The sequence below is a fragment of the Archocentrus centrarchus genome, chromosome 18 (genome assembly GCF_007364275.1).
Source record: "Archocentrus centrarchus isolate MPI-CPG fArcCen1 chromosome 18, fArcCen1, whole genome shotgun sequence".
Classification (NCBI taxonomy): Eukaryota; Metazoa; Chordata; class Actinopteri; order Cichliformes; family Cichlidae; genus Archocentrus; species Archocentrus centrarchus.
The window spans coordinates 13769212-13795172 of NC_044363.1; the positions used below are offsets into that span (position 1 = coordinate 13769212).

A 25961-nucleotide genomic window follows, 5' to 3' on the forward strand; every position below is an offset into this window, starting at 1 on the left:
CACTCGGGGATTGCTTTCATAAATGAAAATGATTGATGACAAAATTGTTTCCTGCAGCTTCAGATTGTTAATCCACACCTTTCTCCTTCTTTTAAAAGTTTGGTCTCACAAGGAACAATATTTATGAGTATAATGTGTAACTTTTCTACAGTAAAATGTATAAAAACTACACTTGTTTATTAAACTATCCAAAATGCATCCAAAAAAAAGTAAAAGGTACTATTAAAGACAGTTGTAGCAGCAATGATGCCACACACTGGCCAGTGAAGTCCCATTATGAAACCTCAAGGTGGTTATTATTTGGTGTTATTAAACCAAATGTGAAGAGTGAGTTTGAAACTCCGTGCTGATTGGCTAACAGCTTGTGACAGACAAGTGGTAACCTTTCTGACTCTGATCATGACCTTAAGTTACAAAATGAAGTTTACGTTTTATTCAGTGTGACCTGAAAGTAGCGATTAAATCACTAATGTCATGAAGGAAGTCCATGACAGGGTCAAGGGCCATTTTCCCATAAGCCTTTATACAACTAGAAGACTTTTTTTTGTTGTTGTTGCCCCCTGCTGGCCACTAAAAGAACACAGGTTTGAGTAACTTCTGCATTGGTTTCACTTTTCAGATAATAAGTTACTTCCATCTGGACCGAGTAGAGTTGGAACAGAGGGACAGTAGAAACACCTCAAATAATTTAAGTGCACAACAAGTCAGATCTGTCATTTTTGCTTTGCTCGTGTGTATTAGCATCCTCTTTGATTATGGGAAATTTGAAATACTGGTAGGTGCATGGTTCTTGCAGCTAGCTGCGTTCTTCTTTGATGCACGAGCTGACTGATCCACTAAGAGTAGTTGGTTACTTGGTGACTCTAAGCTGGATGTAGGTGTGAATGTGAATCTCTGTGTGAGCCCTGAGACAGGGTGGCTACCTGTCCAGGGTGTACCCGGCCTCTTGCTCATGACAGCTGGAATAGGCTCCAGCTTCCCCTCGACCCTGAAAATAATAATTTAATATTTCCAGTCATTCGCAAGTGCTCTGCATTGTTTTACAAATTATCTGCTTTTTACTGTTGCTCAATAAATTTAATTATTAATTGAAATTAAATATTTTTGTTGTCCCATCATATTTTAAAGACATAGACATAAAGGTGCTTTGCAGCATTGTGGACGGGTATTTCAGTATGGGTACATTTGAAACAAAAATGCACTTTGTGCTTTAAAAACAGTTGTGAAGAACATTAACTACGTATAGATATTATTTTTGTGGTACTCAAGGAAAGGAAACATCATAGGAAATTTAACTCCTTCTCATTCAGTAGACATGTTAGAGGGAAAGGTTAGACAAAAAACTGTATTTTATGCGCAGAGACAATTAAACCTCATTTAAAAGTACTGTATGAAAGTATTTTTACTTGGTTGGCAAATATTTATATGCAGGAAACATATACATTTATAGTAATCTCACTATCATAGTCCATAATATTGGAGTAATTTCACTTAATATGTCTGCAATCTGATTTTAGGAATACTGCAGTATTACTTAAGTTATATTGGTGGGTTAGTCTTTAAAATGAGCTGATGGGTTTCGCAGCGGCTCTCCTGTTTCACATGAAAGCCCAGGACTCTCCTCTCATTCTGCTGCTTACCGCCTGAAGGTCCTAACAACACAGCGGCGGGCGCCCTTATAACCACTCCCCCTTTGACACTTCCCATTGGGCGATACTTGCCAGAGCCCTCTCTTATTGGTTGAATTTTCTATCAATCACATCCAGCCGTTTGGATAGTAGGCGGGTCCGCCTTCCTCGCTTGGGAAAAGTTTTCCCGAAGTTTTGTTGCTGCGTCAATTTTGTGAATGAGACCGGAAATACGTTGTGTGTATGTCAAAGTAAAATACAATTTCTGGGGAACTCTTTGTATCATAAGGCAAGTATGTGAGATGATATTAAAAGGAGATAATTAGTAAAAGTTCTTGTATACATTTCTAACGATAAAATACGTATAATAGTCAGTTTACGGTAATGTTAATCACCCGAACCAGAAGCGGAAACCGAAACTTTGCTGTAACTGTTGCTATCTTGACTCCGTGTTAAAACTTTCTGCCCTCCCCCTCTTCCACTCAGTCCCTCCGTCCTTTTTGCCTATCCATCCATCCATTCGTTGTTGACGTTAGACCGGTGATGGAGAAGCAGAGGCACCGCCACCGGCGCCGCTAAGCATAGCAACGACAGAGAAAGACGGAAGAAAAAAGAGCGGGATAACGGATACACGGAGCGGATGGAGAGGATGGAAACCGTGGAGCAACTCGTCTCCTTCCACCACATTCAGGTCCAGTTGAGCGGGGGCGCGCCTTGGGGGTTCACGCTGAAAGGAGGGCTCGAGCACGGCGAGCCGCTCATCATCACCAAAGTGAGTCACCATAACAACTGACAGCATTTATAAATGTGTGTGAAAAGCTCTGTTTGGACACACTAAAGCGGCCGCAAAAGTGCGTCTAAAGTTGCTTATGCTGCACTGTGTTAAATGCACGCTGTGCTTTGTGAAGTTTTCTGCATAATGTTAGAGTTTCGGCTTGTTATTTGCATGCCATCACACTCACAGTGAGTATAGGAATTGCATTTCATAAGGATGTGGTTGCTGCAACAGTCCTGCCCCAACAGAACAGCAGTTGTGGTGGTTTGAACTTTTCCAAGTCATGCACCAACAACAAAAAGAAGCTTGATAAACTGATTCTGCACAACTCCATTTAAAGTCCTCCTCCTCTTCTGCAGAGAATTAAAAAAAAAAGTTATTTTCCAAAGCTAAAGCAGATATCCGGTGCTGGTTGATGTTTGTCAGCTGTCACTGTCTTTGAATTGAATAGCCCCCCACCACCCTCCCACATCCCTCCCACATAATGTAATGCAGCGGCTGAGCTCTCAAACCTGGAGGTCAAAAGGTCCTTGCATGGGGTGCTAAAAGGGGGTTCCCAAGGGGATCCATGACGAAAGGAGACTCTGTTCATCTTCCTGTTACTTCATTTAATGCAAGGTAAAGACGCCCAAGTGTTGACAGACGGCTAAAACCACTTCAGATGGCTCAGCTTGGACCAGAAGTGACCCAGTGGGGGTGACTGTGGGATGTGGGAATCCTTGGAAATGAAAAGCTGTGATTCTCCGGGCTCTGTGCTTGTTTGTCACATGGTTTCTAAGATATTTTTGCATGAGCTTGGGTTAGTGCAGAGGCATTAAAAAAGGCGTCGGTTAGGTCTATGCACTGAAAACTTCTGGGATAGATTTTGGCTAGGGGTGGGTGATTATAGCCTCAAAATTATATCAAATACTTCAAGGAAATTTTGCAGTAATGGTATTTATGAAGATACAGAGGAATAAACTGAACAGCGATTCATCAGTGATTGCATACAAACAAAAAGAAGGGCATTTTTCAGCTTTCTTTTCCAATGAGTTGCTGTCATTGATGGCACACTGTCTAATTCAAAGTGTGAATCTGTTACCACAACATGCCTGCAGAAGTGGTGACACATCAATCAATCATCTTCCACTTATCCAAAGTCAGATCATGTCTGCAGCAGGTTGAACAGGGTATTCCAAACATCCTTCTACCCAGCCGCACTTTCCAGCTCTTCCTGGTGGTTCCCGAGGCATTCCCAGGCTAGATGAGATATACAATTTCTCAAGGGTTCTGGGTGTACCCTGGGGTCCCCTCTTTCAGTTGGGCATTTCCAGGAGGAAAAAAAAAAAAAAAACCCAAAGGGAGACATCCAGGAGACATGCTAACTAGATGCCCGAACCACCTCAACTACCTCCCTCCGGATGTCTCTGGGGCTGTGGCCAGCCACCCTAAGGAGGAAGCTAACTTGGGACTCTGGTATTCGCAACCTTACTCTTTTGGTCATTACCCAGATTTCATGACTGCAGGTGAGGGTTGGGATGTAGATGGATTGGTAAATTGAAAGTTTCGCCTTTCAGCTCAGCTCTCTCTTCATCACGACAGTCCGTGCGCCACCTTCGCAGCACCCGTGAATAATATCCAAGGAACAGAAAACTACTTGGTAAGGTTTGTACATTGAAAACTACTCAGCTAAGTTCAGACAATAAAAAAAACATTTGGTAAGGTTTAGGCACTGAGACGTTCTCGGTTGAGCAATAAAAACTAGTTGGTTAGGCCTGCGCACTAAAAGCTGGTTGGTTAGGTTTAGAATAATTATCATTGTTTGGGTTAAAACAGAGCAGTTGCCACTTTCTTCAAAGCTTCCTTTACTTTCTGTAGGAATGTGTCCCCTCTGAAAACTCGAGGTGTTACAGAATCTATTAAAATACATTAGTTTCAGAGTTGTTCTGTCAAGCAGAAACGTGTAATAAATGAGACCAGGGTGCATCTTTGCCTGGAAGCGCTGTCTTTCTAAAAGAGCCGTTCAGCAAGGTAAAGACACCAGATTTAGTTTCAGGCTTTCAGATCGCGACGTGACCTCATGCTGCGAGATCAAGTCACGGGGGCCGACGTTTCCTCCCAGCCTCTCTTCTCACAGTTTGATGCCGCGGGTGTTGAGCTGGTGGAAATAAGGAGGGTGTCTTTGAATTACTGCAAGTAATTATTGCTGTGTGTTCTGCTGGGGGTGGTCTGTGCATAAGTAGGACATGAAACCTCTGCTCTCAGCAGCCCCCCCCCCCCCCCCCCCCCTTCTTTCTCTTTTTTTTTTTTCCTCTGCTGTCTCTTTCTCACTCAGTTGAGAAGTCACAGCAGCAGTGGTGTTGGTGTAAATGTTGGCCGGTGTGCGCCTAGATTGACCACAGCGGGGAATGGAAAAGCCTGGCTCAGTCATCTGGAAACACAGTAACACAGCCCCTGGGAAAATGTGACTGGGACCGCTAAAGGAGATAAAAATCAAAAGTGGGCTCTGGCTGTTTTGTGTCCGGTGGCAAGCTGAAACTCACACACACACACACACACACACACACACACACACACACACACACACACACACACACACACACACACACACGGACATACAATCAAGGCAGTTTTGGAGGTGAATGCCGGACTGGGAAGTGTGGTGCTGAAAAGTGTTTGAGGTGTTTAATGATTAAGTGTTAAGTCCTTGAAGGAAAGAAGAGAAGGACAGACAGAGAGAAGGTAAAGTTGAGGTGTGTGAAAGGCATGAGTGTGTAATGTGTTTTAGGGTCAGGCAGGGCCTGCACACACAGGTTTACTGTGTCCGTGTGGACTGCAGCTTTAGAGGGACAAGCACTGTGTGTGTGTGTGTGTGTGTGTGTGTGTGTGTGTGTACCTGCGTGCGCTCATATATGCATGGCTTTCCTTATCTACTTACTTTATCCTACTTACTGTATACAAGTTTGTCTGTTTTACAAAATAATCTTAAGTCATGGTCCCATGCTAGCTTTTTACATGTAGTAACAGCCTCTATTGTGATTGTGTCTCAGTAACAAGCAGCAGCCTCCCAGGCTGAAAAAATGAAGCCAGTGCCAAAATCTGCAGTTCCTCTAGTGACCACTTGAGGCTTCCAAAGGTGATTCAATCCCCATAGACTCCAGTGTTAAAATGCCCAAATTTACAGCAGGAATAAACACATTTACAGCCTGATGCAAAGGGCAGTTTTGATCTTTATTCCTTTGTAATAACTCTAAAAGGGTGTTTTTTTTTTTGTTTTTTTTTAAAACTTATCCACTTACTGTATTTTTTGGACTATAAGTCGCTCCGGAGTATAAGTCGCACCATAATAAAGAAGAAAAAAAACATATATTAGTCGCACTGGACTATAAGTTGGGGGGGGGGGGGGTTTATTTGATAGAATCCGACACCAAGAGCAGACATTCCATCTTGAAAGGTAATTTAAAAATAATAACAGATTAAAGAACTAACATAACACATTCAGCTACATGACGCACAACGAACTGAGTACGTGTCTGATATGTTAACGTAACATTGACAGTTATTCAGATAACCATAGCATAAAAAACATGCTAACAAGTTTACCAAACCATCAGTCCATTGAATTCTTCTCCGTAGGTAGACGATGCACCGCTTCCTCTTCTGTGTTGCTTTCCTCAGACTTGTCGTCAGTTGCAGTTCCAATTATTCCGGCCTTTCTGAATCCCGACAGGATGGTTTCGGTTGTCACTGAAGCCCATGCTTTGTTGATCCATCCAATGACTTCCAGGAAAGTGGGTGTTTTTTTTCTATGCCGTCTCTTTGCCCGTCACTGGCCAGGCTGCTGTTGTGGTGGTTCTTTATATCTTTCACTTGCTTCTTCAGAGAGGATTTTTGCCCCATGGCCAGATGTTCTCCAACTCCACCGTCGTGGACTGCACTTAGCAGCAGCTCTGATGATCTTCTGTAAACTTTAGAGTCAACCAGAACGTGCAGCAGGTACTGTACAGAGTTCACTGCTAGCTACAGTTCATGATGGAGCAGTTGGAGTTTATCTGTAGCATCACAGGCTCACCGGAGCAGAACAAGGGCTTGTGCAGCCAGCTGCAGTCCAGGACGGTGGACTTAGAGTTCAGGTTGAGGAATTTGCTGGAGAGGCAGCTGATCATTGCTTTGTTGTATGCTGTCACAAAGTAAAGTGTGAGTGCACCTTCTTTCACTCTGTTTGATTTCACACTGCATGCTGCTGTCCTCATTATTCTCGCCTGCTCCCAAGGCACCCCCAGGTGAGATGAGATGGGTAATCAATCCCTCAGGTATGTACGGGGTCTCCCAGATTACCTCAGTTTTTCAAACAAGTCATCAAAAACCACTGACACAGCACTAAATAAATAAAACACTAAATAATTGTTTGTTTCTAGATTTATCTCCAGCAAGGTTTAATGTGTATACAAGTGTCATTCAGCAGTGTGTCTTTGTGGGACAGACTGGTGCCCTTTCACAATGTCTGTGTTTTTAAGTGTGTGTGTGTTGCAGGAGGGGGAGGGTTAGCTTCTCCAGTCTGGGACAGCAGAGGGATGTAAGCCATTTGGTCAACATTTCACCAGAAGCATAACTAATTACTACTCTCTATGCATGCGTGTGTGTGTGTCTGTATATTTCCTACACACATTTCTCAGACTGAAATACTTTGCCCTCCTTTCAGCCAGTGATCAGCTGTGTGATGACACGGTGAGTTGAAGGTTTTGTTTAAAGTTGGCCGGCCACTCTTTGGCTTTGCTGCTCACTCAGCCATTCAGTGAGTCAGTGTTTGAGCCTCTGACTAGCAGTTTTTCAGCCAGTCGGTCAGTCAGGGCGTAAACATGCTTTGGTGACAATAGAGGCGTGAAAAGAAGAGAAAAGCTGATGGCGAGTCAAAAATTTTATGCATTTACTTAGGGCTGTAAATTGAGAATTTGTTATTATTTAGCTAAATAAATCGTATTTTTAAGGGCCTAAACATGCTTGAAAACTCATAAAGATATTCTATTCTATTTTATTCAATATTAATATTCTGTTCAGGAGTTGTGGAAATTTGTGTGTTATATGAGTCTTCAGCATAGGGAGGTGCAAAAATGGCTCCCCAACAAACAAAAAAATTTCACTGAGGTTGTCCCAAACCCGTGTTTCATGGACATGTATAAAGTTTGGTGTGCACATTTAACATCCTAATATGTACAGAAACGCCTCTTGGAGGGACATCCTAAGCCCAGCAGAAAGTCCATCGTTTTGAATCCAATATTTTGGCACCGTTTCTGACATTTCCTGGTGTTGTACTTTAATCCGCTCTTCCTAGAGACTAAATTGTATCAGCTTCATAGTTGTTCAGTCTGATCTGATCCTGACTGTACTAAATTGGGAGGTTTTTGAGTTTTCATTGAAGGGGGTGTACAAAGTTAGCTCATTCACTGTTAAATTTTAACTTGTTTTAACTCACATTCTGCCCCAAACTTCTCATATGTGTAAGAGTCCCACCAGATGGCCTTCCTCACGCAAGCACAAAGGGGATTTGTGTCTCTCTGGCTGGAATTGAACCAGGGACCTTTCACTTGTCAAGCAACTGTGTAAACCACTACACTGTGGAGCTTAATTAAGTAGAAATGGTGAAATAAAATAAAATCTAAATAAATAATATAATGCCATTTTAAAAAAAAAAAGCTGATCATACTGCAATAAGGAGTGAAAATAGGAACAAAATAAATAAAGGCATTGTGGTACCAAGTTGGAAAATTTCCTCTGTTTGTCCGTGTGGGAGGTAAGCTGGATCAGTATGCCAGAGAGAAAGAAAAAGAAAAACTTGAATGGTTAAAAACCTTTTCAGCAGCTCATTATTTTAATCTTTCCACTCGACTTTTAAAATAAATACAAACCCAGTGAAGAGGTCTTAAATTAGCACCTATTGGCTATAGACATGATTTAACTTGGCACACTTTAATGGTGCACAGCAGAGTGAGTTTAGATGTCCCACCAAGCCTGCCAAACACACTGATTATCCATTAAGGTGATGCTTTTATGACAAGAAGAATCCCACATAAGACTTTTTAAAAAAAACTTTTTTACGTGTTGACAGATTATCAGTTTAATGTAACACTTTGTGTTTCAGGTATTTTAAAATCTTATATTTCACCTTTACAAGCGGAAAGGATTTGAGGATGAGCCATTTCTCCAAGTCCAATAATGAGCAGGTTTGAGGAATTTACCGTCACGCAACATTGTTTCCTGAGAATCCCCCTTTCCAGTGAAATGTAATAATTAAAATCAAGTTAGGGTGGATTAAATTAAATAAAAGCAGCAAAAGAAACAGGAACTTTACATGTGAGTGGCAGAAACTCCTATTTATAGTCACACAGGTGATGTGTCATTAAAAACCCCACCAGTTGTCAGACCCGTATGTTATGCGACATTTCTTATGTCCTTTGCGGTCGTGGAAGCCTAAGTGATGAGTTCCTTTCATTGTAGTGTTCGACAGAGCAGCTGCTGCGTTGCTGTCAGCTCGCTTTCATATGTGGTTTTATGATCTACTGCGAGCTCTGCTGTTTCTGTCTCTGTGCCTCCTCAAATGTTTTTAGGCTGCGCTGTGGTCGTTGACCGTGAGACGACATTCCCATGGGACTATTGGACATCTAAAAAAAAAATGTCTTTAAATCTTAAAGAACTTAAAAAAAAAAAAAAAAATCTTTAAATTGGCTCTAAAGTTGTTGCTTTGCTCAGTTTGCGGGGAGGTTTTAAGTTATGGTGGGTAATTGAGTCTTTTTTGGATAGAGCATGGTAATTGGTTATGCTCAGAATTAAATTAAATGGCTAATGTTCTCAACTCCTCCGAGGTTTTTAGGTGAGCGCCCTGCATTGGTTTGTTTTTCCCACCAAAGCTCTCATAGTCCAGACGTGTTTGTTATCTAAAAGCTATCAGACTTTATACATATATATACACAAGAATCCATCTGAGAGGAGCTGAGCTTTTTTACCCAAATGTCTCGAAGTTTTGGCCTTATATGAGGTGCTCCATTGTAGATAGTTTAGGTATTTTATGACAAATACACATTTTTCTGTTTCTCACTGAATTACATTGCATTTGTGGCATTAGTGAGGCAGAGTCCATATCAGTCTGATCCTGATTCGAAAAGCTGGATTGATAGCATCTTTGGTTGATCCATTCAGTTCAGTTGCAGGTTGTTTACCACACTATCCATCAACAGCTGGAGAGCTAACCTCTGGCGGAAACTGTTATTAAAGCGACAGCAGCTTGGAGGTTTTTCCACTGTATCTACACCAACCAGCTTTTCTTTGTATGTTTTCATGTTTCCAAGAAGTTATGCTGAGTTTTACTTTATGAGGAGGGTGTTGTGGTTCATTTGTGAAGCAAAAACTGAGCCAAAAAAGAAGCCAAAAACTGTTTACTGCTTATCAGATGTGCATATTTGCTGTTTCTCTTCTTCTTCTTTGTCAGCTTTCTGTAATTCATAAGTTAATGTGCTTAGGTTTTGGACAATTTTTCAGACAGAACAAACCATCTAAATGAGTCAAACTGGGCTCTGGTCATGATCTCAAAATCAAACTCTTCTCATTCATTCAGTTTGAATTTTCTTATAAGAAATGGTTGCTTTCTTTTAGCCAGTTAAGTGAATAAAATTCCCTTCCAGTCCTCCAATATAATGTGGTCACTGAGGGTGTCATTCAGCCAGAGATGCGCATGGTAGTAGTACATTTAATAATTTTAGAATTTAGTTACTATAAAGAACACTTGAAGACCCGATTCAGATCATAGACTAAAACCTGCTTTGAGCCACTTCCTTATTCACAAGGGGTCACCACAGTGTTTTGCTCCACATGTTTGATTTAGCAGATTTTTACGCCGGATCCCTTTCCTCACGCCAGCCTGCAAGGGATTTGTGCCTCCTCTTGGGATCGACCCAAACTGTGGTCAAAGGGAGCCAACGCGACTGAAAAGCTCAGGCCGTGATGCTTTCTCTCTCCTGCTGCCGTTACGCTCGGTGTAATGCTTGTTTGGAAGCTTTTGCTGCAACATAATGTGTTGTCACCAAGTTCATAAATATTATTTCACTTCATCTGTCTCTGGTTAGTTCCACACATGACGTATGTGTGAGGGGTAGTAACAGGAGTTGGTCTAAGACTGAGAGAAGCAGCAGCCTAAGGAGTCCCACACTGAAATGAAATGAGACGAGTGCAGATAAATTAGGTGAATAACACGAATGACATTTTTTGAATTTTTCATTTTATTTAGTTTTGTCCTGTTTGTCATTTATTTACTTAATCATAAATACCAATTTAGTAAATGCTTAAGTCGAGCCTGATGATTTCCAGTCTCTTCCTCAGAGTGAGGAGGACAGTTTGATTTACCACTGGTATCGATTGGTGCTTGGGATTGGCAACTATCGGACTAGAGCTGGCAAAAGTTGGATAGGTTAATTCTTTTTGGAAATCCATGAGCATGTATGCACATATGCAAGGTGCGTTCTTAAAATAAATTAATCAAAAAAAATACGAGCAATCAGCTGCCCTTCCAGAAAGTTCCTCATCCTGTGGATGGACTTCAGATCTACTGTCTTGACCTGCAGTCAGCAGACCTGCTTTGCAGCCTTATGGAGCACAGCGTCCCTGTACCTGCTCACCACCTCTTATGGCTAATTTAGGGCACCGCATTTTTTGTCATTTCCGTAGGTATTTTCCTATGCAGAGTGAAGGATCGCAACCTACATAGACGTGCTTGTATGCAGACCTCCAAAAAAAAAAAAATGTGTGTAGCTCGATGATGCTGTGCGTAGACTGAATGCTGATTGGCTGAAAAGTTGGCCAGAAGAGGGAATGGAGCAACAGCAGAGTTTACCATGAATGGAGAAATGTGGAAAAAAAAAAAAAAAAAAAACATAAAAGGGAGATCAAAAATGGCACAAAAAGCACAGACCGTGGCTTTATGTGACTTTTCATTTTAACACCTGGTTACCTTTCAACTCTTTGTTTGTTGTAACTTATATGTTATAACTCTTCTCAGTGGCTTGCTGAAGGACGAACAACAGCACATGTCTGAGTAGCCCACAGACCAGTTATTTGTGACACTGCCCTCTAGTAACAACCGTGGTCTGCAAAGATGGGCTCTGCCAATGCAGAACCGGGTTTGAGGCATTAGAAGTGCTGGTTAGAGGAGTGACCCTCCAGCTCCCAGCGGATCTCCAGAGGAGAAAAAAGGACTGTGGAGTTGTAGCTTGTCTAGTTGTGCCATGAGAGACTTTTGACAGATGGTTGAAATTGAGAACCTCCAGAACAACAACCTGACCACCATTTCTTTAGGAAAATGCAATAAGGACTTGAGTTAAAAGATTAGCAGTTACAAGTCAGTGGCATTGTCCAAATATATTTTACAAGATGCACTTTCCCACTGTCACCACTGGGCAAATTGCTGTCATCTTCTTCACTTCCATTAGGGCTCACCACAGTGGATCATCTCCATCCCATCCTATCCTCTTCTTTCACACCAACCCTCTGCATGTCATCCTTCACTATATCCATTAATCTTCTCTGTGGCCTTCAATCTTCAACATCCTTTGTCCAGTATATCCACTATCCCTCCACTGCACATCCAAACTATGTCAGCCTATCTCACCCTTTTACTGCGAATGCATCTGCCGTGGCACAACATACTTCAAAAGTGCCGCCATTCGTGAACTTCTGGCAACAAATACTGTAATACCCCTATATGTCTGTGACGTGCAATTTCTGGGCTTTCAGGAACCGTTTGCATTTTTTCGATAGGACGAACGGTTGCGGAGTTATGGTAATAAGCCAGCTGATCAACATTCCTTTGATCAGCCGACTCCGCGCTGATACGCCACGTCTCAATCTGTTCGCCGCTATCCGGTCATTAAGTCCGACGTCACTTCTGGGTCCAGATGCCCATAAATGGACAGCAATGGCAGCCCAGTCACTGTTCACTATTACATTCGGATCGGTCAAAACAACGAGGGACACAGCATTGCTGAGTATTGAACACAGGAGAGTTTGGACCCGGAAAAGGAATTCTACGTCATCACTTAAAGACCAGATTGAGGGCAAGTAACGGGCGCTTCAGCAGCGATCTCCCGGTGTTGAAGGGTTAAATGACTCCTATGAATGTCCAGCTGGGAGTCATTAATGACCACACTCAGTGACTTGAAGGTTAAATATGCCAAAACAGAGAATAGTTCATATGTAAATTCAGACTGATCTGGTGTGCCTTCGGTTCCCAGCTGAGGAAAAGAGTTCATATCTGTTCTGTTTAGGGAGCTCTACTCTTGCTTGTTTGCAGTCTGTTTTCTTTGTGGTTCACATGTTGCATAAAGCTGGGTCCATCACCAACTTCATTCTCCTCTCAGTCAGCCCACAAACAATCGGCCCATCTCCCAGGCTGTCCAACCACCGAAACCAACAGCGCTGTGCTGACCGACAGCAGGAGGTAACTTTGGTGCTGTTCTTTCCAATGGCTGAACTTTGACCAAGCTGTTTTTAAGTTGGCCTCCCAGAGAGTGAAATTATGCTGAGCTTTGGACTCTTCACGAACTCAGCAAAGACCATGATTTGAATCCTGCTTTGGAGAAAATTTCATGGGCTTTTCTTTAATTTTATCTACTGGTTTACTGGTTGGTCCTGAACTCTTGCAAATTTCATGTGACCTCTTTGAAGCGTCTTTCAATGTTAAAATGCTTGGCTCTGGATGTCTTTTGAAGTTAATCAGGAAATAAAACAAACTTAATCAAGTATTTTCACATCAGTTGAGATCATAAGGAAATCTGCAAAGTCCTACACTGATCCAGGATCCAGGTTCAGTGGATTTATCGGAGGATAAACTGCTAAAACTCCTTTAAATGATCAGTCCTCAGTGTTTATAGTGGTTAATCTAGTGTGGTGGAAGCAAAGCAGGCAATTGTGCATTGTTGCAGAGTTTGGTGCATTAGGACCGTCTAATCTGAATCCAAACTGTAAATCAGTACATGTTGGTACAAAGAGTCAAGTCTCCAATAGAGTTTGATGTTTTCGATTTGTGGCTGAAAGGGATTTTTCTTTTTCTTCTGCTGCCGGAAATCAGGCTGCGTTTCTTGTGGGGAGCATTCCAGCAGAATAAGTCTCAAAACGCCAGCGATCTAAGTCGCCCAGATGATCATTTTTTTGTTTTTGCTTTTGTTTGCTGATGACAGAAACAGAAACTCAAGTATTTTACAAAGGAATGTTTTGACATTTGGTCGAAGGTATGCAGCCAACTGTCTTGGGTTCGTAAACAGCTGGTGTGTGTGTGTTTCCCCCTGCATTCCAGTAAAGGTAGCCTCCAGTAGCAGCCTGCTCAGTGGGGGGTAGATAAGGATGCCATCAGATAGAGATGCTATTGTGTGTGTGTGTGTGTGTGTGTGTGTGTGTGTCCGCTGCCCTGCTTTGCTGACTGTCCTACCTAACCAAAAACATATGTTTTGCAGTAACACAGCACACAGTAGAGCACATTGATGAGAGGGCAGCAGAACAAATGTGGGAGTATTCATGTTTCCAGCAAGTTATACTGAGTGTTATTTTATGATGAGGACTTTTTTTGGTTCATTTATGAAGCAAAAACAGCAAAAAATGCACCGCTTACTGCATATCAGATATGAATATTTGCTGTTATTTTTTTTTTTAAAGTTTATGTAATTTAAAACTTAATGTGCTTAGTTTTTGGACCATTTTTCAGAGAAAACAAACCATCTAAATGAGTCAAACCAGGTTCTGGTCACTATTTCAAAACTCTTATCCTTCAGTGGTGAAAATAATATACTATAATTAAGCAGTGAGAATGAACAATGAAGACAATCTGTGATGTGACGCTGCTATAGTTATAGCTCTAATATCTCTGTATATTTGCAATTTGTATACTTGTATATTGTCTTATAGTTTTTATACTTATTTGTTTCTTTCTGTAAGCACGAAGTACCGCAGCAATTTCCTAATGCTGTGAACCTGTTCACCCATATGGCAATAAAAACCTTCTGATTCTGATTCTGATTCTGAATACTGCTCATTTTGAGCAACCTGGAAAAATGTTACACTTTTTCTTAATGTGTGTGTGTGTGTGTCATATATATATATATATATATATATATATATATATATATATATATATATATATATATATATATATATTTTAATGTATCAAATATCACATATGAGTAGAAGAAACATCACGAAATGATGAAAGTTATCACACCAGCCGTTTCTGAGATAAACTGTTGGCTGAGGGAACGTGTAGCTGGTGAGTAGGTGATGTTGCAGACAGCTCTGTGTGTGTGTGTGTGTGTGTGTGTGTGTGTGTGTGTGTTTGGGTGGGGCTGGAATGCATCTATCTCTGATCTGCAGCCTTTGGTGTTTTCTTTTAGGTTATGTCTAGAGGCACACCCACACTTTGCAGATGTGTGAGGACCTGTGCTGACATAATGGAGCTCTTACCTTAAGCATCACAATTAAATATCCAATGTTAACTTACACCTGAATCATAAACAAGAACCCAAGTTAAGGACCTTCCATATGTAAATGAGGCCAGTCCTCACAAAGATAGACAAAGAAAACTTACCCTCAAGCACCCAAAATTGTTATTATTGCTGTGTGTGTGTGTGTGTTTGTGTGTTAGTGGGGAAGAAGTCCTAACCCGAGGCTGCTCCTGTTGTTATTGTTTTTTGTCAGACATTCCCCCTTTTACCCTCTCACTCGGGGGGGGGCAACACACACACATATTCACACACACCTCGGCCATATTTTGTTAACTCTGATTACACATGACTTGCATCTTGATGTGATGGAAAACAGTTTTTAGCAACCCCATTAGGTTTTGTGCTGAATTTGTTACTTGAAGGTTATTCTGCTTCATTTTTGCAGTAAATCTGTCACCTTGGAAGATTTTATAATTTCACATCTTTGGTTTTGACCAAGAAAATGACAGTAGGTTTTATAGCACTTGTGTAAAAGCCTTTTAAATCATCATCCTCACATTTGAAAGCTCCTAACCTAATAGAGCTTCAGTAAACATCAACATTTTTACTGCTGTTACCTTAAACACATCATGTCTGCAAACATAAGGAACTCACAGTAGTACTCATTCCACCCGTCAGGGTCCTGAGAGCTCAGCGCTCTGCAGCTTGGGAAAACAGATGCAAATAGATGAAGCACAAGCAAATTAGGCTCTTCTCATGTTGCAGAGAACCCTCAGGGTGACCGCAGTCTTTATTTCTTACTTACAACAGCCTCTTTTTAATGACTTTGTTCTTGTATCGTATGCTCAGAGAAATAAAAAGAAAGTCTGCATTATGGTCAGAGTTCAGTTATCCAATCATAATGCAACACCCCGAGTTTAGCTGTGCTGAGATTGAGATTGAAGGGGCAGCAAACAGAAACAAGTCACATGCTTGGAGTGCATGCAAATGCATTTCCTTGGCATCTGGATCCCACATAGGAAGAGACAGCCGTTCTGGTAGTCTGAGAGAGAGAGACATAATGAGAATTTATAAGTGAGGAAGCACTGAATCATGTCTAACTTTGTTTCAGATACAACACTGAGGGGGAGGGTGGTGTCTGTGTGCACATGTATGCCCCGCTGAATTATCCTTTAAGTCACTAAGCCCCTCATGCTACAGATAAACTCCAACACTGTCATCATGGACTGTAGCGAGCAGTGAACTTGGTGTAGCACATGAACCAGCTCTCCACCTGCTGCAGGTTCTGGTTAGAATGACTGAAGGAGCTTGAAGGAGTTTTCCAGAGCAGATCAAGGCTCCCAATGCTAAATGCAAAATCCAAGACAGTGGAGTTGGAATACACTGCGAGATCCTCCCTGAGTGATATTGAGTGTCACTGTAACAAGCCAACTGCTAGAGAAAACACAAGACAGGAAGTGAAGATGGTGTCATTATTATAGATGTATATAAAAGTTAAAAAAAAAAGCCAAACATACTCAGGTAGTGGTAAATACCTTGGTGGCCCACCTAAGTGAACTGTGTGTAGAAACACTGTGTAATTTAACTTACTGTCATTAGTGAACGAGTGGATGTTATCAAGCACCGTTAACTACTAATGTTTGCCTGGTTCTTTTTTACTTTGTTACTCTTCTTTGGAGTTCTACTAAAGGGCTCATTATGGTCGCTGCGTCGGCTGTGTCATGCTCAAACAGTGACATCACCATTTATACCAGCGCTGCAGTCTTCTCCTGAACTATAGGGGTCGCCACTAGAGACAAAATCTCTGTGGTGGTACAGGGGGAAGAAGAAGATAAAGAACATCTCAAGCTGTGGCAACATCTCCCTCTGTAAATCTGAGAATCTCTGAGCTTCAGCACTGACATAACCTTAAAATGGGGTTTCTCAATCAATACGATTATACGCTCAGGCCTTGAACCAGCTTTCCTCAATTGCAACGTGCGCTACTAGCAGAAATTACACCAAAGCGCGGCTTAAGGGCCCATTATACCCACAGAAAATGGCGGGTATAATGGGCCCTTAACTCTTTTTAGGATGCTCTTAAATGTATAGCTGTGGCTCCACAGTGTAGTGGTTTACACATTCGCTTAACAAGCGAAAGCCCCTCAGTTTGATTCTGTGAGGTGACACAAATCCCTCGGCGGCTGCGTCAGAAGAGCACCTGGTGTAAAAGAATGCTGCCAAATCAAACTCATTAAAGTAATGAGGGTAATTTGACAGTCCTTAATGGATCAACTAACTATTCCCATTAACTTAACTACTAAACTAACTAATCTAGTTTAAACAAGTTTATTTTAGGTTTTAGTAAATGAAACTCTACTCTAAAAGCATTTTTTTATGATAGTCATGGTTGGGTGAAGGCGAGTATATCTTCGATGGCCCCGACATTTCTTTTAGCAAAACCCTGGTGGGGTGTTAGCAGACCCAGCAGTAAACTGGCTTTTAAGAACAATAAATGATAAAGAATTAGGTTAACTGTCTTGTATTTCTGGTGCCAACAAGCAAGGTTCAGCAATATCTAGTTGACTACTTCCCCACAATCCTAATAGATTCATTCATTAGTTGATTTGCCTTCTGTTATACATCCCTTTAAATCAAATCTTTGTGGACAACACAAGACATTTAAAGTGATGAGGGTCATTTTCTGATCTTCACTAGGCCAGACACTTGATTGACTAATGAGTGAAACAATGGTCACATTATTAGAAAGTTGTTTTCTGATTGCACTCCCACTTTCTGGTTGCGGTCCCAGTTTACCTTATTTCACAGTTTATTGAAGTGGATTGCCTTGATTACCCCTTTCCTTTAATCCCACCTGGTTTCTGGTTTCGGTTCCTCTCTATAACATTTTCCATCAACCGCAACGCAGCTATTTTCCTTCAACTCGTAGAAGCAGTTTCCGAGCTATTATGTCAGATTAAGAAGGGCTGTTACAGGCATAATTTGTGTGCATTTCTCTGCATCTGTGTTTATATGTTTACAGTTTATTGCGGCGTAGCCATGCCCCAAACCAAAGAATGTACCACACACACAAATTCCACCATGCAATGTGGTCCATTCTCGTAGCTACCCTGGCGAGGCAACTCCAGTTTGAGGTCTAAAATGACACAAAACTCTCTTTGTGCGGATCCTCTGTCATCGTCGTTCCTCGTCTGTCCTCCTCGGTGGCGTCTGAAGGAAAACATCCTTTCATCCCTCCGTCTTTCTCTTACATCCCTGTCAGGCGACACTGGTTACTCAGAGGGATGTTAAGTGGGATTTCTCCCCTCACGTTCTCTCTTTGGAAGTGGGACAAGTGGAACTTCTGAGTGGGGAACCAAAGTCTGTGGGTGCAGGGAGGAGGGCGACAGTGGGTGTGTTGCATTCCTTGTGGTTAGGATTTATGAGGAGTTTTGCCCAGATTGTTTATTCATCTCTTGGGTTTCAGTTGGAGTCTGGTTTCTGAAAGCTGATTAAAGCTACTGATAATCAATATTTGCTGTCACTGTGCCCAAACAGAGAAATACAAGTGATTTTGGTCTTTCAAGTCTTTTCCACAGCGAGGAAAAAAAAAACTGTCTAAGACAGTTGGACCATTGTGGGAGACAAAATAAATACTTAAACAACTCTTACTGACAATAAGGCTGTAGCCGTGATAAATGCCATGATAAACTAGAAAATATTGCAGATGTTCATGTTGCTATAGTGGGAGGAAAAGTGTTTTTTGAATGTTAAATAAATCAACCAGTTGTATAAATCCATTTATATTTGGAGAAAAAATATAAAAGGCTACACTAGACTACATCTTACATTTTGTAATGGTCTAAGAAAACCATTACAAATTGTGAAAAAATGTCTCCTTTTGTCTAACAGATAATCCAAACCATCAAAATGTTCAATTAGTTGTAATACAATGCATGAAAAGCAGAAAATTTGGGGATATTTTGCTTTTTTTTGTTGATTAAGTAATCATTGCAACTCTAGATAATATTCAAACCCACCAGGCTAACCACCTTCATGAACATTAAGGAGCAAGTTTCAGGTCTAAAAGTATGATTTCAGTCATTTCACTTGCCGGTAAAACATGCACACGAACCAAAAGTAAGGTTGGACAGGAAGAAGAATGATGAGGAGGGATGTATATGGGAGTGGAATGCAGGAAAGATGGATAAAGTGAGACAGATGCTTAGAAATGTAAAAAGAAGGGAGGAAGATTGTAGATTAAGGAGGATTAAAGAGTGAACGAGAGTAAAAACAGAGGCAGGATGTGTCATGCCTACAAATATGTCTAAAAACGTCAGCTAAGAAGAGTTGATTTAAATGGAAAAGGGGGATACAAGGGTCGTCTGCGGTCCCTTTAGCTGCAGGCTGATGAATGAATAACGGATGGATAGAGATAATAGATCAAAAGACAGAAGAAGTGGAGAAAAACGAGAGGAATGAGCTGAAGGTTTCAGGTTTCTGGACACACTTTGCTGACTTTGCAGTTAGGAGTCCTTAAGTTTTGGTTTGTGTCTGAGACTAGAATCTGAGACGACTTTTTTTTGGACCTTTTACAACAATTTACGGAAACAAAGCTCTCAGTACGAGGGTTTTTCTTACATAGAAAAATTTTTGGCAGTCCTCAAAGCTGTTTGGGCCAAAGGGAAATCACGAGTGCCAGAGTGATAAGAACTGAGAATAAAAATAAATCGAACACTCTCTGAATGTGTTTAATAAGGTTCAACAAGCAGAACATAATCTTCAATTTAAAAAAAAAAAAAATCTTTGATTTTGACCTGGCAGCTTTCCTCTCATCCACAGCAACTATATTTTGGATAATCTCTGGATTAACTTTTATTTATAGTGTCAACATCCCCACATTGCGTGTGTTTGGTTTTGAACTTTCTGGGCTCATATGAACTGTACATTAATTCAGCCAAATTCACAATAAAGCATTTCTCATTTATATACTTTTCCCTTTTTCTTGCCAGACACAACCATACAGCTATGAAGCAGTGAAACAAACAACACTCATTAAGACTAATTTAAGTCATTAAGTCAATTCTAAACCTTTTTAGTTCTTAAATAAAATTGTTGGCATATTTTTACCCTATAACCCCCATAACTCACAGTTAACAGTGACACTTTTCTATATTTGCCAAAGGTGGACCACAGCTCCCTGTCATTTATCATGCAGGATGGTCAAAAATAAAATGGAAATATGCAGGCTTCTGACAAATAATTCAACTCACACACATTATGGAATGATTGTACTTAATGTCATGCACAGCTTCCCACTGGATTGCGTTCATGTTTGCAAACATCAGATATCCAACATACATAAAAGTTGACAGAAGCTTATCCCACATGTTAAGTGCCACCTTAGGAAAAAAAAAATATTGCTGCTTTAGACTTAGAAATATCACTAAAAATAGACACAAAACAAAATGTAATAAACAGTGTTTTACGTCTGTAAGAAAGTTTCCAGGGCTCAAAGAAAACCAAACGGAAAAGCCCAGGTGTTTTTGGCCAAATAAACAGAGCCCCGGCTAGCCATAAAAACCTCCTTCCAAATAGTTTTCCATTGGTGGGTTTTAAGTAGCAAGTGTTAATTGGAGATGCTTTAAATCTGTCTTCAGCTGTTAAATTAACTGGTAGATGCTGTGTTGTTGACTTTTGAGGTTTCTTTCAATCCACTGATGACAGATTTACTGCGCACAAGTTGCTGCCACCTAATGATCATTCTCATCTCCAGATAAAGGCACAGAAAAAGCACCTTTGTTCCTCCCTAAATAAGCTGGGACCGAATACATCTGAGCTCAGTCTCATCCACTTGACGGACGCCTTTCTCTTGCTGCATGGCATAAAGTTTCTTCATTTATGGTCAAATGAAGTATTTTGGGGTTTCGATCTGATTGTCAGTGAAATTCGGCTTCAGCTTTTTCCGTGTGACAAGTTATGACTTTCATAAAAAATACTTGTCTAGCGGTGCGGAGAGATGTGGCTTTGATGTGACAGAAGTAAAAACATACACAATGAACCCTCTCTGTCGCGCTCATAAACACACAAAGCACATCCAGTGCAGGAAGCGAGGAATCGAGGGTGGGGGAGAGGCAGGTTTTAGCAGAGAAGGGCAGGGTCATTTAGTGCACATTAAGAAGTTAATGTTTCACTCATATTTAAGTGTATGTGTGTGAGAGAGACAAAGAGACACACAGAGCCCCTTTTTATGGCATTGATGGATCAAACTGGGTTGGCCTCTGGTCCCATCAGGCCGCCGAGCCCTTTAACCTTTGCCGCTGTGAGCGCTGGTCACCGGAACTAATGGCTTCCATATTCCACCAGAAACACACAGCCAGGGGCACATGAATGTGTGTGTGTGTGTGTTTTTGTGTGTGTGTGTGTGGACAGTATAAAGATCAAAACTTAATGAAAGAATACTTTCTCTGTCTAATTTCCTGTGGGTCTGTAGAAGTTAAAGATTATTAACTTTACGGATACTTTGCATGTTCCTGGGTGCCAGTTTACAAGTCGTGTAAACTGGAGAGAAAAATAAAAGCATTTGAATAGTTTAAAAGTGCAGAAATATCACAGCTCTCCATGCAAATACAGTGTGTGTATTTAGAAACCCTTTGCAAATCACATTCTTCAGTAATTGAGTCACATTTTAAATGTCTCTTAAATATGTGGCACTGTGTATAACATTACATGTACACAATATCAGATTAGATTGCTTAATGTTGCTGAATGCAACTCTGGTTATAAGCCTGTTTATTCTGATACAGCCTACATGCAATCATTCATTGTCTACATCCGAGTACTGTAGAAAGTGCGCTGGTTCACACGGTTGTCATGGATCTTGCTTTAGAGACAGAGGTGTTGCTGTGGCCTGACTAGAGGAGGGAGAGCAGGGTTTTTCCTGGCTCAAAATGGGCTTCTGGGAGGTGGTTATGGACGGCTGGTATGTGTGGCTGGTTGTGCATTTAACTAAGGCTACAGTCATACAGGCCTAGAGACCAGTCAGTGACCCTTGGCAACTGCTAGTTGCTAGGGAAAGATTTGCCAACCAGTTGGCAACTAGTTGCTGGAGGTTACTTGTAGTAGCTACGGTTGTTACCATTGTAACATGATGTATATGACAAATAATAAAGAAAAGCACAATAGGTCCTCTAACCACCACCAAATATGGACATGTCTAAAGAAAAGTCAGACATCAAGATCAAGATGTTTTATTGTCACTGTGCAACCATGTGACATCAGCTTGAGCTGAAAATAATTTTAACAATGGGAACAATTTATAGTGTGAAACAATATAAAAGGGAATGCAGCATACATAAAACAAGTCATTGCAAAGACGTGACATTACTCATGTAATATGTGTACTTGTTATTTATTAAATGATCTTAAAGAAAACCATTTTCTTTGTTTTGTTTTGTTGTTTTAGTTTGCTGATGTTTGATTCGGGGCTCCGTTGTGTTAAAAATCTGAAGAAAGATTGTGTGCATGTCTTCCAAATGTCACAAGAAGAGTTTAAATAACCAGATGAGATAACACTTTGTGCTTTGTGTTATCACGCAGTGTGCCGGTATCCTCATAAAACCTCTGAGCTGAACTGTTTTCATGTGTTTATCTGTGCCGTCCCCATATCAAGCTGAAGAGCACAAATCCATTCCCAAAATGGGTTTTTTTCCCCCCTTTTGGTGTGTACATATAGACAAACCTGTCTCTGTGCGTGTGTCTGTGTGTGCGTGAGATAACCTGAAGGTTACACAGCCGCAAGGTGTCTTTGTGTGTGAGGCTGTCACTTCAGTGTGTGAATGCTATTAAACGTCACAGTTTGTCAGGATTGTGGTGGATTATGGGATTTGGAGCCCCGTTGTGATTTATGATGATGTATAGGTCCTGATGACGGCTGAGGGTTAAAGTTCGACAGGATGGGTCGGGGGTTAGCGTGACGCTGCTGGGCTTCCTTGCGGAGGATTGTGGGGCTGTGGCGCTTTGATGTGGCTGACAGCTTGGAGACTGTAATGAGGGGCTTGTTTTCCCAGATTAGGTGAGATTATAATGGCATTACTGGAGGTTAAGGTGGTAAGAACATCTTTGGTGCAAATCCATGAAGGGAATTTCCAGAAATCATCTGTCAATCAAAAATTACGGGCGGTACATTTCTTCGTCTTGTCATCCTCTTTACCAAACAGTATTGGCCCTTAATTCTACTCAGTCCTCCCCTTGGTTCAGGTGTATATTTTTTTTTAGGGAAAGTTAAATAATTTATTCCACAGATTACATCAAACTTAACTTTTAAATCCTTAAGCAGCTCTTTAGTGCAGCCTTTTATGGGTGAAAACTGTTTATAGTCTCATAAAATGTATAAGAGTACAGTTTCCCCCTTTATTTATGTGCTTTTCCTCTGTTTGCCCTTATAAAAAGCAAAATAACATGAAGGTTAAAGCTTCCACAGAGGCGTGGGAATTGATGATAACGTTTAAACATCCTGCACAGTTCTCACTTTCTTCTATTTTATTTTATTTTATTTTTTTTACTTTTTAGCCATCTTGGCGCCTGTGCCATTAACCGTGTGTTTTTTATGTCCGTTCGCATCGCCACATCTTCTTGGCATTTCTTCAAACACGTGGAGCAGCAGAGAGATGGGGGGGAGGGGTTGCTTTTTTTAATTTGAATTTAAAATGTTTAGTCTCCTCCTTGGGAGCGCAGCTAATAAAAATATACGAGTGGGGAGACCCACCAGAAAGTGACTGCAGCACATTTTAAATAATTGCTGAAAACACTCTGGATCAAAAACAAACAGAAGAAGCCACCGAGTCGGATCACACGTACATATGTTTGGATGTAAGTGGAAGAATGCGTCAACAGGTTTTAATCAATGTCAAGCAGACGCGTCTTCCGGCAGGACATAAAGTCGACTGTGATTTGTTTTCCACTACCTGCTCATCTGAAGCTGTTGCTGTTTGGTGGGTTTTGCGGTGTATAGGGAGCAAAAAACGCTGTGCAGTGTGCCTTTACAACCATTTGTGAAAGAGCGGTTTGTTCTAAAGAGCCCACTGAATTCGACCTCGATGCCACTGTTGCAGCAGGTCAGTTTGTGAAGCTAAATATTCCACCTTCAACTGTAAGCGGCATCATTGCAAACTGGAAGCATTTAGGAACCACACAAACTCTGCTGCGAAGTGACAGACCACTGACAGATCAATAACTGTTGAACTCTGAACCTCCTTTGGCATTAACATCAGCGCAACAGCCGTGCATCGGGAGCTTCAGGGCATGAGTTTCTGTGTCCGAGCAGCTCCTGCAGGTGTAATGTGTGGGTGGACCGGTGCTTTTGTCAAGCAGCTGCTCTGACTCTCCCCATCCCCTCCGTTACGGCACACCTGAACACACCCACTATACCAGCGATGGCGAATAGGGCTTTTGTTTGTGTGTGTTTATTTTAGTTTTTCCAGTATTAATTTATCATCATTTGTCATTCTGCACTGAGGAAAATTCGACAGATATGTTATTCCACCTCTGCCTTTGAAATGAAGTGAGGATTCAAGCCTCCTTGTGTTTGTTGGGTGGTTTTCCCATCCATCAGGTTTACAGATGTCTGGGGTAGGTCGGCATCTGTCTCTCTGATGCTTTTTTTTTTTTTACAGAGGAATTAATGTCCTGCCCCTCCCCTACCATACACACAGGGTCAGTCAGAGACCGTAGTGTGATGTCAGAGAGTAACTAGTGCAACCACAAATGACATTAGGGCCCCGTACGATGATGCAGGGCTAATCGCGGTAACTTCAGGTTCAACATTTAGTTTTTGGTGTTTCGAAGGTGGTTCAAGTCTTCCTGGGGTTGCCATGGTAACTAGTGCTGCAGAGCTGGTTACTCCTGAGCTAAGAGATCAACAGGTATCAAATCACCACCTGCTGACCAGACAGTTCTCTGGAAAATAAAGTCAGGAAAGTGTAGAACTTCATGACACGTTCTAAAACCCCCGGCAGAAATGGAGAACATCTGAGTTCAGTTTTTATATTCTTTTCTGTATTTGCTGTCAAAATATTAAATACCATCAGGACTGCAGCTGAAAGAATAAAACTCTCTCTCTCTCTCTCTCTCTCTCTCTCTCTCTCTCTCTCTCTCTCTCTCCTCTCTCTCTCTCTCTCTCTCTCTCTCTCTCTCACTCACTCACTCACTCACTCACTCACTCACTCACTCACTCACACACACACACACACACACACACACACACACACACACACACACACACTGACTTAATGGCATAACAGTTGTAATCCAACAGATTCTCCTGTTTCTTAGTGATAGAGCTGTGATAGTGATAACTGTTAACTTACACAGTCAGCATTTTTGTCGGCTTCCTTTCTGGCTTCAGATAGGCCACACTTTGTTAATGGACCTCAGTGTTCCTGACCAGAGAGCTTTAGATGTACACACATTCATTGAGTACTTTTAATACTATAATTTTCCTATTATACTCACTCATACAGCTGTATTTACTGTAGCAGCTGTGTTGTTTTTAATGTGTATTGTATGTTTAATCCCTTCATATTATTCTAATATTATAGTTTTATCTCCCTTTGTAAAATCTGCTGCCTGTAAACTTATTCTGATTGGTTAGATGCTGCCAATGCTGCCCTGTTTATGTAAACATGTCTTGTAACTAGACTGGGTAACCCCAGCTTATGAAGTTGATAACCAGGAAGGGGTGTTTACTTGCTTTGTAGTACAGGTCCTAGTTACTACATTTGAGTAAATATGTGTAGGTGTATCTGTCAATTGACCAGTTTTCAGTTGATCTGGTCAAGTTCAAAAATACCTTCCAAACAAGACTGCAAACATTAGGATCATGATTGAGCAAAAAGCATTGGACAAGGAGACGACGAGCACCTCAGTGGATGAAAAAGTTGTGTGTGAGGTGCTTCTTTTCTGGGGGTGCTTAGATCCATCGCAGTGAATGAGAGTTTGTCAAGTCTGAGGGGAGAGGGGGAGAGAGAGTAAAGACTTGAAGGAGTGTTCCCCTGTGTCTGAAAGAAACACTACATTAACCTGAGAGAGAGAGAGAGATGACTTATGTTCACACAAGTGAGAGGG

The 25961-nt window shown here is 41.3% G+C and overlaps 1 protein-coding gene across 1 annotated transcript in view; it reads left to right on the forward strand.

Moving 5' to 3' along the window:
• The first annotated feature begins 2120 nt into the window (after positions 1-2120).
• The window catches only part of shroom4 (shroom family member 4), a 111158-nt gene continuing 87317 nt past the window's right edge, over positions 2121-25961 (forward strand). The window contains exon 1 of the mRNA XM_030753112.1: positions 2121-2400. Coding sequence (XP_030608972.1) covers positions 2269-2400 — 132 coding nt within the window. The 5' untranslated portion in view covers positions 2121-2268. The remainder of the gene's footprint in view (positions 2401-25961) is intronic.